Source organism: Pristis pectinata, chromosome 26 (genome assembly GCF_009764475.1).
Source record: "Pristis pectinata isolate sPriPec2 chromosome 26, sPriPec2.1.pri, whole genome shotgun sequence".
NCBI classification, from domain to species: domain Eukaryota; kingdom Metazoa; phylum Chordata; class Chondrichthyes; order Rhinopristiformes; family Pristidae; genus Pristis; species Pristis pectinata.
In genome coordinates, this window is record NC_067430.1 from 27,140,571 (window position 1) to 27,156,551 (window position 15,981).

Here is a 15,981-nt window from a genome sequence, read left to right on the forward strand (position 1 = left end):
CTTTCCTGGTTGACCTCTCACGTCATAGTCACTGCAGACTTGAGATAATTTGACTCTTTCCTCTAAGTTGCATCTTAAGACCTATGTCTTTTACAAAGTGTTTGATCATTTGCCCTGATGTGACTGTATCAGATTTTGATAATACCTCTTTGAAATGCCTACTGCTGTTAAAGGTGCAATATAAATATTAGTTAGCAAACATAAGGACGAGAATCAGTAGCAGGGGCCAGCACAATGGTGCAGCTGGTAGAGTTGCTGTTTCACGGCTCAAGCGACCTGAATTCAATCCTGGCCCCTGCTGGTGAGTGTGCTGACTTTGTACATTTTCTGTGTGACCTGTGAGTTTCCTCTGAGTGCTCAGGTTTCCTCCCAAAACCCAAAGATGTGCAGTTATTGGGCACAGTAAATTGCTCTAATATGTAACTGAGTGGCAGAATCCGGGGGGAAGTTGATGGGAATGTGGGGAGAATAAAATGGGATTAACATAAGTGGCACTTGATATTTGCCTTCCTAATTGCTTGCTGTACTTGTACGTTTAGCTTCTGCATTTCATGAATGATCCATCATGACCTCCGTGAGCATCATTTACTTTTTTTCTCACCAATTAATAAAACACCTTTTCTTCTGCTACCAAAGTGAATAATCCAACTTTTTCTAACATGTTCCTACTTGCTCAACCTGTCCATGTCCCTTTCCAGATTTATTGTATCCTTCTCACAGCTCATATTTCCAGTTAGCTTAGCATGTCCAAAAAACGTTACTCCCTGTCATCGTGTCTGGACCGTTGATGTAGATTGTGATCAGCTGACAGTCCAGTACTGACTCCTGTTGCATCACACTTGTAACTGCCTGATAATTTGTAAAAGACTAGTTTATTCCTGTTTTCTGTCCTCTACCCGCTCCTTTATCCATGCTAATGTGTTACCTCTAACCCACACGAGTCCTTATCTTGTGTACAACATTTTACGTGGTACCTTATCGAATGCCTTTTTAAAATCCAGATACACCACATCCTCTGCTTTCCCATTTCACCACCCTGCTAGTTACATGCTCAAAAAAAAGTCTATCGCATTTGCCAAGCACAGTTTTCTTTTCATAAAACTACATTGATTTTGCTGAATGATATCATGATTTTCTAAGTACCCTGCTTCCTCATCCTTAATAACCGCTGCTAGCATTTCGCCCCTGAAACTGTTATCAGGTTAACTGGTCTTATAGCTGCCTGTTTGCTCTCTCTCATTTGCAGCCTAAAGTAGTTGCTACTAGCTCAGCACAGAATAGATTTTCCTTTTCATAGCTATTCCTTGTCATAGCTATGTATTAAATTAACACTTCCTCCAGCTACAAAAGTATAATAAACATTCATGCTACTCATTTTCTCAATACATGCCAATTGATACACTAGAAAACTTGCCAAACAACAGAAATGGAAGGAATAGGAGCAGAATTGGTGGAGCAGGGAGTCAGGTTAACATTTCAGTTCAAAAACCTTTCATTAGAACTGTACACTGGAAGGAATGCCTTTTGGTAGGTAATAACACTTGGTATTTTACATTGCACGATTTATCTCAAAAGATGTGGTTAAACTGAAGATGTCTGCTGAGGCTGCATCTGTAAGAAGAAGAGTAACTACTTGATGAAAATGAATAGTCCTGAAAAATTATTCACTCAAGTGGTATCTGTTCACGTTGATGCTTTATCATTGTTTCCGAGCTTTACTGCCTCTTGCTAAAGAATATTTTGGGATCTTTGAACACTACTTTTCTTCATTGTGGCATCATTTAACAGGCCCTAAGGATTTCTTCCAGGCAATCCTATGACAAAATGCTTGTAAAATATGCAACACTGAGTTAAATAAGGATGATTAGTTTTAGCGAACCTGCCAAGATCGTGAGAGATGCAGATCAAATCGGTCTGGATTATGTTTGACGACACTGCCAGCTGCCAGAGGATAGTCTGCCAGACACTAATATTCACTGGAAACTTGACTACCCTAGTGGATCATTAAAATTAATGAAAAGATCAGACTTCTATAAACACTGCTTGGCACAGCCATTTTAAATTTGATTCCAATGAATATGCACCTAATCACTAAAAACTGGACATCACTTAAAATTTTATTTTGCTTCTTGTTGCAATGTGTCTTTGCATTTACTACCAGATGGGTGAGTTGAGGCTTTAAATGCACTCATTGAATTTTTAATTGTTATGAATTGCAATCCATATTCTATCGCATGCTTTGTGCTGTAATTACATTGTTTGCATTTTGTAAGTCCAAAATTAGAGTGTTGTACAGTCTCGGGCTTAGAAACATAGAAAACCTACAGCACAATTCAGGCCCTTCAGCCCACAAAGTTGTGCCGAACATGTCCCCACCTTATAAATTGATAGGCTTACCCATAGCCCTCTATTTTTCTCAGATCCATGTACCTATCCAAAAGTCTCTTAAAGGACCCTATCGTATCCGTCTCCACCACCGTTGCCAGCTTGATTACCGACAGTATTTAGCGTTCCCTGTAAAAGTAAACTTGGCTTGAGAGATGACGACAATTTAGCAAGGTTCCTTTTGGATCCAGTTGTAAAATGTTCCCATTAGTATAAGACTCAAGAGTTTTTCAATTGGTTTGTCCCATTCTTGTGGCCTAACACAGCTGTGGGAGATGGGGAAAGGCTTTTTGATAACACAGCTTTGAAGTGTCTTGAAATATTTTTAAAAAAGTGAAAAACATTTTATAAATGACTGTGGAAAGAAAAAGTGAAGGAGTAAGCCACCAGGGCCCCTTAAGGCTGCCCTGCCATTCAAAATGATCATGCTGATCTCTGTTGGACTCAAATCCTCTTCTGTGCCAGTTGCTCATAGTCCTCAATTCCTTGATCCTTCAAATATTTATCTATCTCCACTTAAGTATTTCTGATGATCTAGTCTCCACCACGCTCTGGGAGCAGAGAATTTCAGAGGATTGTTGAGGCTTTAAATGCAATTGTCCAGGGTGTTGGTGAGTACAAATAATTGTAACAAAACTTTCCTATTTTTAAACTTCAATCGCTTGGCAATGAAGGCTAAAATGCTGTTTGTAACTACTTGTTGGACTTGACTGTTAACTTTTGTGATTCATGCACTAGAACACCTAGATCCCTCTGAACTCCTCTCATTTGCAATCTCTCTCCATTTAGATAATCTGTCTGTTGATTTCTCCTATCGAAGTGCATGGCCTCACACTTAGCATTAAACTCCATTTGACAGGTTTTCACATAATCACTTAATCTATCTATATCACAATGTCCTCATCACAGCATGCCCTTCCACCTATTTTAGTATCATTGGCACACTTAGAAGCCTTGCATTTCATTCCCTCCTCCAGGTTATTAAGGTAAATAGTAAACATTTTGAGGGCTAACTTGTTACATCCTTCCAGCCTGGCCAAAATCTGGTTAATGTTGATGAGAATTAATGGCTTTCAACTCTGTTTTCTATGTGATGGCCAATTTTCATTCTATGCCAACACACTTCCTTCAATACCATGGACCCTTAATTTATGCACCAGCCTCTTATGTGGCGCCTTGTCAAATGCATTTTGGAAATCTAAACACACTACACAAACTGGTTGTCCTCCATCAACTGTCCGTGGCACATTCTCAAAGAATTTGAGCATTAAACCATGTTGACCAGGTTTGATTATGTTCAGTTTTCGTAAAGGGGAACTGTAGGCCCGGAAGTTTTAACACCTTTCCAACAATAGACAATGTACGATCAGTGATTCAGAAATAGCTTCTTCCCCTCTGCATCAGATTTCGGAATGGTCCATGAACACTACCTTGTCTTTTTTTTTGCACTATTTATTTTTGTAATTTATGTAAATTTTATGTCTATGTACGGTAGTGCTACTGTAAAACAACAAATTTCACGTTATATGTCAGTGATAATAAATCTGATTCTGACATCCTGGGTTATAGTTCTCCGCCTTCTGTCTTTCTCCCTTTTTGAACAAGAGAACCACAATCTTCTTCCGGGAATTGGTGAGTTTTGAAAAATTTCAACCAATTGTTTCCATTATCTTGGCAGCAACTTCCTTTAAATCCCTTGAGTGCAGGCCATTGGATCCTGGTAATTTGTCCGTCTTTAGCCCTGTGAATTTCTCTAATACTTTATCCTGTATGATTGGGATTTTTTTTTACAAGTTCCTCCATGTTATTTGAAATTAACCCATTGTTATCTTAGGGATCTTTTCAGTGTCCTCCATGGTGAAGGCTGATGCAAAAGATTGATTTAACATTTGTGCCAGACTTCCTGTGAGGTTATACTACTGTTTTTCTGATTATGCTCTGACTTTGGACTCCTTGTAGACAAGTGGTAGAGTACTAACCTCTTGCAGTTATGTTGGTAAATCTGCACCCTGAGCCTATGCTGAGTGAGATTCTTAATAGTTTTTTTTAATGTTTGTATATATCAGAGGTATAAATAGAAATTCATATTCTTTGATTGTTTGGACATCTGGTAGCCTTGGCCGAGGCATAGCTGGCTATCAAGGCATTTTTTGGGGTAAGGTTGCTTGGCTACTAGGGTGAGTACCTTGGAGGGCTTCACAGATCACAACAGAGCCAGCATTGTGGACCAAAATTACAACTAGATATCAGCTCCAGCTAAGTGAAGACTTAGGATATGGGGAAATGACAAGGGTGGGAAGCTTAATCCAGCCAGGAAACACCAGGCCAATGTAATTGTGCATTTGGTCACATAGATGCACCGATTTAATATCAATACTGAATCCCAGAGTCACTCAGTTGCATTTATATCCCAGTTTTTGTCATTTAAAGTTGCTGCACAGTAAATCGATTACAACTATTCCTTAACTCGTGAAAGGGATGTGTTCCTGGTAAATGTTTTGCTAGACAGAATTTCATAAATTGAGAAGGCTGGGCAAAATGCATAATGGGCACTCTAGTATAACGCATTCCTAATGCGGAGAGTGATGCGCTGTTCTCATGAAACCTAATTGCAAATCGAAGAACTACTGTATTGTTTTACAAGGGTCTGATGTCATTACTGTCCATATCTGATACAAGAACTCTGGAAGTGTGCACCAAGGTATCTTCATGCATCCTTATCCAATAAAGTACACTTTTATTCATCCTAGTATATTTTGTTTACTTACAGTCAACCACCAGTGCATATTGAAATACTTAAAATGCATAACTAAGATTGGATAAGATATTGTTATTTAACCTTTGTAACAAGGGCTGTAGTAATATAGACTTGCAAGATATGAAGATACAAAAGACTTCAGATGCTGGAATCTGGAGCAAATCTGGAGCAAATCTGGAGCAAATCTGGTTCCTCCAGCAGTTTGTTTGTACAAGTTACCAAAACAGGTTCACAGCCATAAGCATTGTGTAGAAATTTGATTTTAAAACTTCGGGAAGCATTACCGAATATATTTCTGACCATATTTTTAGATATTTTTGAAATAGAACTTATGGAATTAATTTGTTAAACTAGGGATGTTTAACAGATTACTCTATAGTCCATACTGTTTCGAACAATTCCACCAAAAGTTATTGTTCAAGCAATGTAATCTGATCTTTGCAACCTATGCAGGAATCCAAACCTGTCAGTCCTGCTGTTGAATTAATAGACTTTATTATGCAAATTCAGAAGTAATCAAAGTTGTGCTGTCTTCAATGTTTGGCTTTCATTATGAACCGTGTTGTTATCCGTGGAATTGCATTCCAGCAAAGAGTAGACTTTTTAAGGAACTGGAGGCAGGGTGATGAGGGATAAAATTAAATTGTAACAAATGAGGTCGGTAAAATATCTTGATATTTTGTGTTATACAAATATAGTTGCAAATTTCCTCTGCTTTATTCAAATTCTAGTTAACTTTATTTAGCAACTTGTGGTAATTCAGCTCCAAAGAACTTTTTTTAAAATCAGCAAATGAGTTTTCATTCAGAGTTTTTAAAAGGCATACAGAATGATGGTTTACTGGTGATTACCACAAGGACAAGGCAGTTGGAGTAGTCCCATCAGCCCTTCAAGCCTGTCCTGCCATTTAATATGACCATGGCTGATCCACGTTGGCCTCAGCTCCTCTTCCTTGCCATTTCTCTATACCCCTCTATTCCTTGATTTATCAAATATTTATTCACCTCCACCATAAATACTTCTAATGGTCCAGCTTCCACCACCTGCTAGGGCAGAGAATTCCCAAGGTTCACCAACTTCTGCGAGAAGTAATTTCTCTGTACCTCAGTTTTAAACGACTGGCCCTTTATCTTGTAGTTAGGTCCCCTTATCAAGAATCCCAGTTTTATGTAAAACAGGATTGTACAAAAACCGGATTACCATGTTCAATCTGAAAAAACCTGCTGATTCAGTCGCGAGATGGTAGATATCTAATTCATTCCTTCACAAGAACATAGAAGAACAGGGTCTTCGACTAAGTTAGATGGGAAGACTTCATTTATGTACCGTATTGTCTTATTACATCTTTTTCTGAAGTTCAAAAATACTTCACATTAAATTAATTACTTTGGAAATAAGAACTGTTATGCAGATAAGTGTAGCAGCCATTTTGCATTTTGCAACTCCCACAAGCAGTTGTGAGTTAACTAGTTGATCTAATTTTGGTGGTGTTTGTTTGAGGGGAGAATGTTAGAGTGTTGCCATTGGATTTTTTAATTCACTGTACTAAGTCCTCTAGAGTGGCATTTCTGACAATGTGATACACCCTTTAATTTTCACATGGTCACGTCCTGGAATGACACTTGAACCCGTTGCCTACCAAGTTGGGCAAAATTCTTAACAAGCTGACTTTAACCTTAAGTTTCGACTCAGCATTGATCATTGTTGAAACAGAACAACTATTTCCACTGCCCATTTTGTGTGACATGGAATCAGATAGACCACCAGATTGTATTTTAGCCTGGTTAGAATTGAGAAGGATGTAAATAATTAAACCAATGAATAAATTTCCAATAATGATCAATGATATGATTTGTCTCATTAGCAGTGTGGTATTGCAGATGATTGTCACACTGGAATATTGGAGTACAACTTTCACCTTTTATTTTGCTGAGTTTTAATCTTTGTTAGTTTTGAAGCTGAAAGGAGGTGATGCATTTATCAATACAGAGGAAGGGAAAGGCAGACTGTCTCTTGCGTTGTCATTGTATAAGTCTGATTGATCTGCACCTTGCTTGTGGTTGATACTTGGCTTGGTTGGAGGGAAAATGGAAACTGTTAAACTTACACATTTTTAAGATATAGTGTCACCAAGGTACATCTTATCCTTTGATAGCTTCTGCATTCTTTTCCATTGTACTTCATATTCATGGCCGTTGTACTTGGCTATGCATATATTGGCAAATGATTGTGGGCATAATTTTGTAATCCGCTTTTCTTTGTTTTTTTTCTAGCCGTTCCTAACATTTTGGGGTTATTGGAGTGGCTGGATTTTTTCTGGAGTTGAGCATCAAATTCAGAAGACTGAAGCCCAGGCTTACTGTCTACCTTTCACGGAGGCCAAGCCGTGAGAGGACAGAGGAAGGAACGTGGCGAATCATGACAGCAGATAAAGAGAGAGATCGCGATCGGGACAAGGAGAGAGACCGAAGGGATAAACGGGAGAGTGAACATTCCAGGCCGCGCCGCAGTTGTACTTTAGAAGGAGGTGCCAAGAATTATGCGGAAAGTGACCACACGGAAGATGAAGAAAATGACAAAGACAGTGCTACAAATGAGGAGTCTGGAAAAAAATCAAAAATAAAGAAACCACCTAAAAAGAAATCACGTTATGAGAGAGCAGAGACTGGTGATATAACTTCATTTGTAACAGAGGATGATGTTGTCTACAGGCCTGGAGGCAAGTAGTATTTCATGATTGATTTTCCGTATGGTATTTAAAAAGACATTAATGAATGCCAGGCTTATAGGGGCAGTCCTGTCAAGGGGTTCAGATTACATAATAAATTTTGAATAACCAACCTTTAGTCACTCGAATCCCTGAATTTAACATTATGGCTTTAAACTCGGTGTGATGTAGCTCTTTTCCTTTAGTAACAGCTGCAATGATGACATTACCTCATACAGTTACATCTCATAATGATTTTACCACAGGTGTAATAATTGACTTAATTACTTGCAATTTAATCAACTGTTTTGAAGTTTGAATCTCACAAACCTTTGCAGTATATAATGGTGATTTCAATGTTTTTTTTCATCAAGCAATCTTAAAGTAGAATGCTGTAAGTTGTCATTTGGCACCCCCTCCAGTACATCAGAAAATCTTAGTACATCACCACATTTTCTGCTGGCTTGCTGGAAGAATTATGGGCAGAGGGCCATATTTAGAGTTGGACTTTTACTTGGACTTGCAATGTTAATTTCTGATTCTGAATCACTTAAAGAGGATTGATGTTATTTTTGTTTGAATTTCATTTCTTTTGACAGATTTACTGTAATCCAATGTCTGGGCAAACATTTCTCCCTTTCCTCAAACACTTTTGGTAACATTGTTTTAAATTTTATTGTGAAAAGGTATGTTACCTTTTTAAGCTGATAGTTCCATGTTTTGAAATTTATTCCCACTAGTTATTTGCTCATTAGAGTCAGATAGTAACACAAGCAAAATGAGAGTCAGAATACATGAAAGAAATTGTGCGGTTGAGATAACTCAGCTAAATGCAGAGTAAACCTCCTTGAACTCCCTGAGCAACATTGTTTAATTCCATTCACTGGCTTGAAATTTATAATTTTCCTGCAGTTGAACCTTGTGTGTCTGTGTAAATATCAACTTGTGCTAAGCTGTGGATCCACATCGGTGGCATAAAGGAGTCAAATTTGTTGAAGCACTTTTTTTTCTAGTTCTTCTAAAGATATGTTCTTGTGATAGGAAAAGGTAGGAGATGCGCTTTAGTGTTGCTACTAAGTTTCCATTTTTAATAAGAAGTAAGCAGCTCATTTGTTTGTCTTTGAGAAGTGTAATAGCTGAGCATGATTTGTTGTACACCCATGTGTCCCCTTCAGCAAGAGACGTTAGCCAGAGATGAGGTGTGGTAGGGTAGAGGTGGAATTGCCTGATTACAGACATTGAGGCTTTCTGCAGTGGTCTTGCTGCTCCCTGGTCTTAGTTTAAAGAAAACATTATGACACTCAAGTTACTTTTTAGGAATAATTTTTTAATTGTGATAGGTAATCGTGTTCCAGACAGGGTTTTCTTAATCTGTAGTTCTCACATATTTTCACTGGAGCAGATGTACTGTAATCAAACGCTGCAGGTTATTACCTCTTGGACGTGGGCCATGGCTTCTAATCTACAGCAGTGACAGATTTTGTGCATTGTTCTGAAATTCTATGTTGCTATTTGAAAACTTTAAACACCAAATGAAGTATAGAAATAACCCTTAGGTTCCCATTACACCTTTCAGTTATATAGCACGCTTCAATTTCAAAATTGTCTCAATCAATTGAGAAGACTTCTGGTGAAAGGTCATTCACAAGAAATATTAACCTTATTTTTCTCCATAGATGCTGTCTGACCTGCTGACTATTTCTAGCACTTGCTGTTTTTATTTGAGAAACCTTGTTGAATGCAAATGGTTAAAGTGATATAACTCAACAAAGCTATATGTTGTCCATTGTAATGGTGTCTTTCTGTGACCTGTTGCTGTTTCAATACTGGCTTGGTATTATAAACACTGCCTTGAAATAGATATTTCCATTGCACAGTGAAGTACACCAACAGGCAATAATGGTGAGCACACACTGCTATCAGTAACAGTAATTGGAAATTCCAGAACAAAATGGAAAGCTCAAAGCTGGTGTTACTGCATTTATGCAGTTGTGAAAGCAATGGAGTTCTTTCTGTTATAACGTGATCTATCAGTCCCCAATTTATGTTACAGTGCCATTGTCATTAGAGGACATTTACTTACCTTGCAACTGCTTCAATTTGCTGACATTTAATTCACAGTGCTGTAAATACCACTGGCTTCCACATTTATTTTCAGTCATCGTTTTCCCTTCTTCAGATTTTAACATGATTAACTATAAAGATTTTCAAACATCAATGATAGTTTAAAGCAAAATAAAGGAAAGTTATGAATGAGAGTTTGGAGTAAAGGCATGTGCTTCAAGGGGTCTTCTGTCAAGAGAGAGTTATAAACACAGAAACAATTTTTGTCCCTGTACCAATTAGGTTGGTGCTGAACCACATGGAGTAGGCTTTGGAGGTATTGGCAGCAGCAAGGTCGTATTCAGTTGATGCCACCCAGCATTTTTTTTTATTTGCTTTTACCTGACTACTGACCAAAATCTGGTTAATGTTGATAAGAATTAATGGCTTTCAACTTTTTTTCAATCCATTTTAATTCCTGTATGCAACACACAGAGGTGCTGGAGGAACTCAGCAGGTCAGGCAGCATCTATGAAGGGAAATGGACTCAATGTTTCGGGTCAAGACCCTTCATCTGGACTGGAAAGAGAGAGGGGAGATAGCAAGTATTTAAAAAAAGTGGAGGGAAGGGGTGGAGCAAGAGCTGGCAGGCGATGGGTGGATCCAGGTGAGGGGGTGTGATAGGAAGATGAGGGAGGGGGGGAGAGTGGGAATGATGTCAAAAACTGGGAAGTGATAGTCGGAAGTGACAAAGGGCTGAAGAATCCTGGATGCTTTGACTTCAATTCATTTGCCCTGATATGAGTGTGTGGAGTGCTTCAATACCATTGAAGCAGCAAGCCAAGATACGTTGTTGTTTGGCATTGGCCAAAGGTGGGAAGATACACACAATGCCCAATTGCTGCAGCTAATCACCTTCATGGAACATCCTGTAGTGTCACATGCTACAAAGTTCTGCGCATCACTTGAACTGACCACTGCCTGATTTGGTCTGTCATTTTCATCAACTTGGTTTCTACGTGGTATTTGCAACAGAAATGCTGCTGCAAACAAATCAATGTCAAAAGACTTAAATACCCCACCAACCAACATTTTACTCAGTAACTTACAGATAATCTGCTAACTTCCAACCAGTGGGTACGGCAGAACATCCAGTACGTGATCCGCCCTGAGGTCTGATGTAATTAGCATCTGTGAAGAGATGGCAAGACTAGTTTGATGATAATAACCAGAAAATCCAGAAATTAACTAACCATAAAGTAAAGGTGTCCCAATTTGGAGCTATCACAATATCTCAAGGGGAGGTGAAAATAAGGATCTACACTGGGTGCTTCAGTGTTATTAAATCCATCTATGGCCCAAGGATTCATCCTACTGAAAACCAAGAACAGAGGAGAGCTCATCAATGACTTGAGGGGCAGTTGGAACCTGCTGGAAGGAGAACTTTGACGAACTTCTCAAGCAAGACTTGTCTTTGAGATGAATGTCCTTGATTTCATCCCACAACACACTATTTGCTACAACCTTGATGCTATATCAGCTGACAGGTGGCATAAAGGCCATTCAGCAGGTGACAAACGAGGCAAAATCCCTGATGATCTACAAAAACACAGTGGTGAAATACTGCTGGCATGAATTCATAACCTCATCTCCCTCATCTGGGAAGAGAGGAGTATCCCAGGGGATTCCAGCAATTTTGTTATGATGATCGCCTTCAAAAAATAAAGTCTAGTTATGGTAAATACCCTGTGACACAAAGCAGGGAGATCCCTCTGTCAGTCATTTTAAGGATTCTCTTGAACTGCCTCGCCCCATTGCCCGAAGAGCTCTTCCCAGTGTTGATGGAGGTACAATGGACATGATTTTTGCAACTTGAAAATCCACTGCATATGATCTTCTTCAAACTCATAACTCTGTTAATAAAAAGGAATTATAGAAAATTCTTCTCAAATTTGGCTCTCCTTAGAACTTTACTACCATTCTCCTTCAGCAACATGATGACGATGTAAGCCGTGATCCTTACCAGTGGATCCACTAGTAAGCCATACTAGGGCTGACCGAGACTATATCGTTGTATTTGCATTTTTTCAAATTTCTTTGCTGCAATACTGCATCTTGCCTCCAACATGCTGTACACTGGAATAGAATTGATCTATGGGACTACTCAACTTTCACCTCCACTCCAGAAACAAGATCATTACAACCTTAGTCATTGACTTCAAGTCTGCATGTTCAGAGGGTGGACCTTACAATAAGCATTCTAAACATTTGGAATGCAGTGCTCTATCTGCTGCACAACACCATTCCCTGACGGTCAAGATCCATGAGAGAACCTTGGAAAACGTAGATTGCTTTCTATATTATGGAACGTCCTCTTGGCAAAGCCATACATTAATGATACAATTCACCTCTGCCTCGAACGCATCAGCATAGCCTTTGGCTGACGGAGGGGGGAAAGTGTTCGAAGACCAAAAATCCATACTTGAACATCTCTGTCCTCCTGGTAATTTCTTGTTGTGGTTAGAACTCAGTGTAGAGTGCCTGTTTTAAGAGACTTGGATTGAATATACAAACAATGTGATGTGCCAGAACCAGCTGAGGGTAACTGGAATCTTGATACTAGGATGTTGGCCTGTATGTGGGTCAAATCATCCAAATGCCTGATACCAGACCCGGAATAAACGTTCTATCCTGAGCTCCATGACAAATTACTTCCAGGAAGATGGAAAAGACACTTTGAAGAGGTTCTCAAAGTTTCAATGGAAAAGAAAGATCATCCCCTCTGAATTGTGGCGCCTCAAAGTGGAAGAGGAGCATCCGGGAAAGCACTGAGTGCTTCCAGTCTCTTCAACGAGTGCACGTGGAGGCCATGCACTTAGAGTGAAAGGAGCTCACGACATCCCCCAAAAACCCATCATCCACTCCATCCAGCACCATCTGCCCTGCCCATTGCAGTGTTTGGAGATCCTTTATATTACATTTTAGCTAGCTTAGAATACAAAAAACTAGAGTGGAAGCAAGTTACCTGTGACCTTGAGAACTGCTGAATTGTTTTAATACTTTTATAGTTATTTTTTAAGATTCTGGCTACATTATAGCAGCTGTCCTCTGGTGATCTTTCTCAATGTTTCTGTTCAGGGATGTCTCATTCAAGAGGGAAGCTTGCAGTAAAACTCGCTGATATGAGAATTCGCTGATCTTCCATAGTGCTGTCAGTTGGCTTAGCAGATTGGTATTAATATGCGTGTGGAAAAACAGTGCTGAAGTCATAAAACTTTAATGTTATGTCATTGTGTCTCAAGCGAGATGCTTTCCATTTATCAACTCAAATTATCTCACCCATAAGGCTTAATGTTTGCGCTGTATAGATTGGAAAATGATTTTTTTCAGGCTAAATCCACATTTGGAATAATACAATCAATATTTTATTATCATCATAATTAATATTAGCCACTAAATGGAGAATGCAGAAATTTCACATATGAATTACTGAATTCCGGTTGACAATGAAATAACTATCATTGAATAACCAGTGAATCTTGCATTATACTGCCAACTGGCTGACTACTCAGGCCACTTCACGGGTTAATTTTTATACATGTTATGTTGACAAATAAAAATCTGGCTTGTTGACATGAATTAATTGTCTGAAAGGGAGATTGCATCATGGCATATCCAGTGCATGCCAGTTTATAAACAATGCCATTTAGGTCACCTTAATGTAAAGAACTAGGATGACCTCACAAGCAAGGCAGTAATCCTGTCACTTTCATTCACTCAAATACCTCAATAAATTATTATTGGCAAGCATAGCAGGAATGCTTACCCAGGAGGAAAAAAATCAAAATTTGAATACGGACATTTTTAACTTAAGATATACCAATTATATCTCACAGTTTCACCACTTCCAGAAATAACTGTCTGTTGCAACTGTGAGCATTTGTTTTGTATGGCTAACGTGTTTTCCCTTCATCTGTCACATTGAGCAAAACTAATTATTCTCTTTGAAGAACAAACTGAACATGCAAAGGATTTTAGGGTGCTCAGATTATCTCTCAGATCTGTAGTCTGCAGAGGGGATGAATTTTATAAGATCTAAGATAGACTGATCTTCATAAATTCCCCACTAGATCTTGTATCCTGAATCAACATAATCATAAAATCATTTGTGAATTTTCTGTTTTTGGGGATCTGGACTGCTTAACCAGCTGAGCAGTTGCAAATGGAATCAAACATTGTGTAAACCATCAGCAAGCATCCTCATTTCTGACCTTGGGGCAGAAGGAAGATAATTGATGAAGCAGGTGAAGGTGGTTGCTTTTTACGTGTCAGATGCTAGTGCTGTAACATACTGGAGTAGTTGGCTAAAGCTGTAGCTAGTTCTAGGGTGCAGGACTTCAGGACCAAAGACGAGATGTTGTCTGGTCCCTTGGTCTTTGCTGCATACAACTTTCTTGATGGACTATGGAATGAATTGAGTTGGCTGGTTAAGTTACTTTGATTTTTGGGGATCCCAGGAGGAAGCTGAGATGGGTCATCAACCCAGCACTTCTGGGTGAACATAGTTGTGAATGCTTCAGTCTTGTCATTAGCACTCGTGTTGAGCTCTGTGATTGCTGGAGATGTTCTTGCGGCTTCCTCCGTCCTCGAAATCTGAAGTTATCCAGCACCATTCGCAATTAAATGTGGCAGGACTGTGGAACTTTTATTGGATCAATTGATTATGAGATTGCTTAGCTCAGACTATTGCATTTTTTTTTGCTGTTTAGCAATCATGTAGTTCTGTTATGCAGCTTCACCGTATTGTTACCTCATTTGCAAGGACAGCTGATGCTGCTTCCAGCATGCCCTTCTACACAAATTGAAAAACGGTAGATTCCCTGGCTTGGTGGTAATTCTAGAGTGAGGACTATGCCAGGTCAGGAGAGGACAGATTGTGCTGGAGCACATTGTGGCCCTTGATGGTCCACAGTGCCTCATCGATGCCCAGTTTTCAGCTGCCATGCGTTTTCTATCCAATTAGCACAATTATAGTGCCACGTAATACGTTGGAGGATGTCCTTGGTATGAAATTGGGATTTTACTTCTGCAAGGAATCTTTGCAGTAATAATTTTTACCAGTGCTATTGTGGATAGTGCATCTGCCACATGTAGTGAGGTTAATCCCTTGTTTTGGTTCACGTGACCTATGCAGACCTAATCTGGCAGCTGTGTCATTCAGGGTTCAGCTAACTTGGTGAATGGTGACACTACCAAGTCACTCTTGTTTGTGGACGTTGAAGTCCGCCTTCAGACTTCATGGGGTCCAGAGTCAATGTTGAGGACTCCCAGGGCTACTCCTTGCCTCCTATATACCACTGTGTTGTCTCTTCTGATTGGCCTGTCATTTAGGTGGCACAAGATGTATTTAGGCCATGACACATCTCCCATGGCATAATTTACAGTAAGTCATTGAAAAAACTTTTAATAACTTGGGTATTCTGCTGGATAATTTATCAATACCGCTGATTGACATTGATTTGAAGAAGTTGATTCCTGCTCAATTAAATTAGTTAATCTCTAATTGTGAAAGCATATAGAAGAATGTAATATTAGCAGGCTTTACATTCTAAACCCATATGGGTAGATTTCTCTCATAGGTTCAGAAATAGATACTATACTAGAAAGGAGAATGTCGTTTCCTTCAATAAGTTGTATTTTAATTTATTATTAGGCTGTTGGCTTGGATATCATAATCAATTGTAAAATATATGTGAAAATGTAAAATGTTTAAAGTCCCACTATAAATGATTTTTCTGACCTTGCAATAGAAGCTTTCATTTTATTTTAACTAAAGTAAACCAAGTATGATTGAAATGTTTTTCGTTAAAGAATAAGTAAATGCATTATTCTCATAATGAGCTAATGTATATGGGTCTAGCTTTTAACTCGCCTGGATCTATTTCATTGTGCAGTTCTGCTGTATTGTCTCTGGTGTATTTAAAATATAACTCATTTTTTAGCTCCAACATCTTCAATTGTCTGTGCCATTTGAACTGTGAAATGGAGGCATATTGGCTTAGTTAATGTTCTTGTCCTCTTCAGTTCA

At 38.9% G+C, this 15,981-nt stretch overlaps 1 protein-coding gene across 1 annotated transcript in view; it reads left to right on the forward strand.

Annotated features, from left to right (window-relative positions):
• The window catches only part of rerea (arginine-glutamic acid dipeptide (RE) repeats a), a 437,497-nt gene that overhangs the window by 106,452 nt on the left and 315,064 nt on the right, over nt 1–15,981 (forward strand). Inside the window, 1 exon segment of the mRNA XM_052039130.1 lies at nt 7,417–7,862. Within this exon segment, the coding sequence (XP_051895090.1) occupies nt 7,562–7,862 (301 nt within the window). The 5' untranslated portion in view covers nt 7,417–7,561.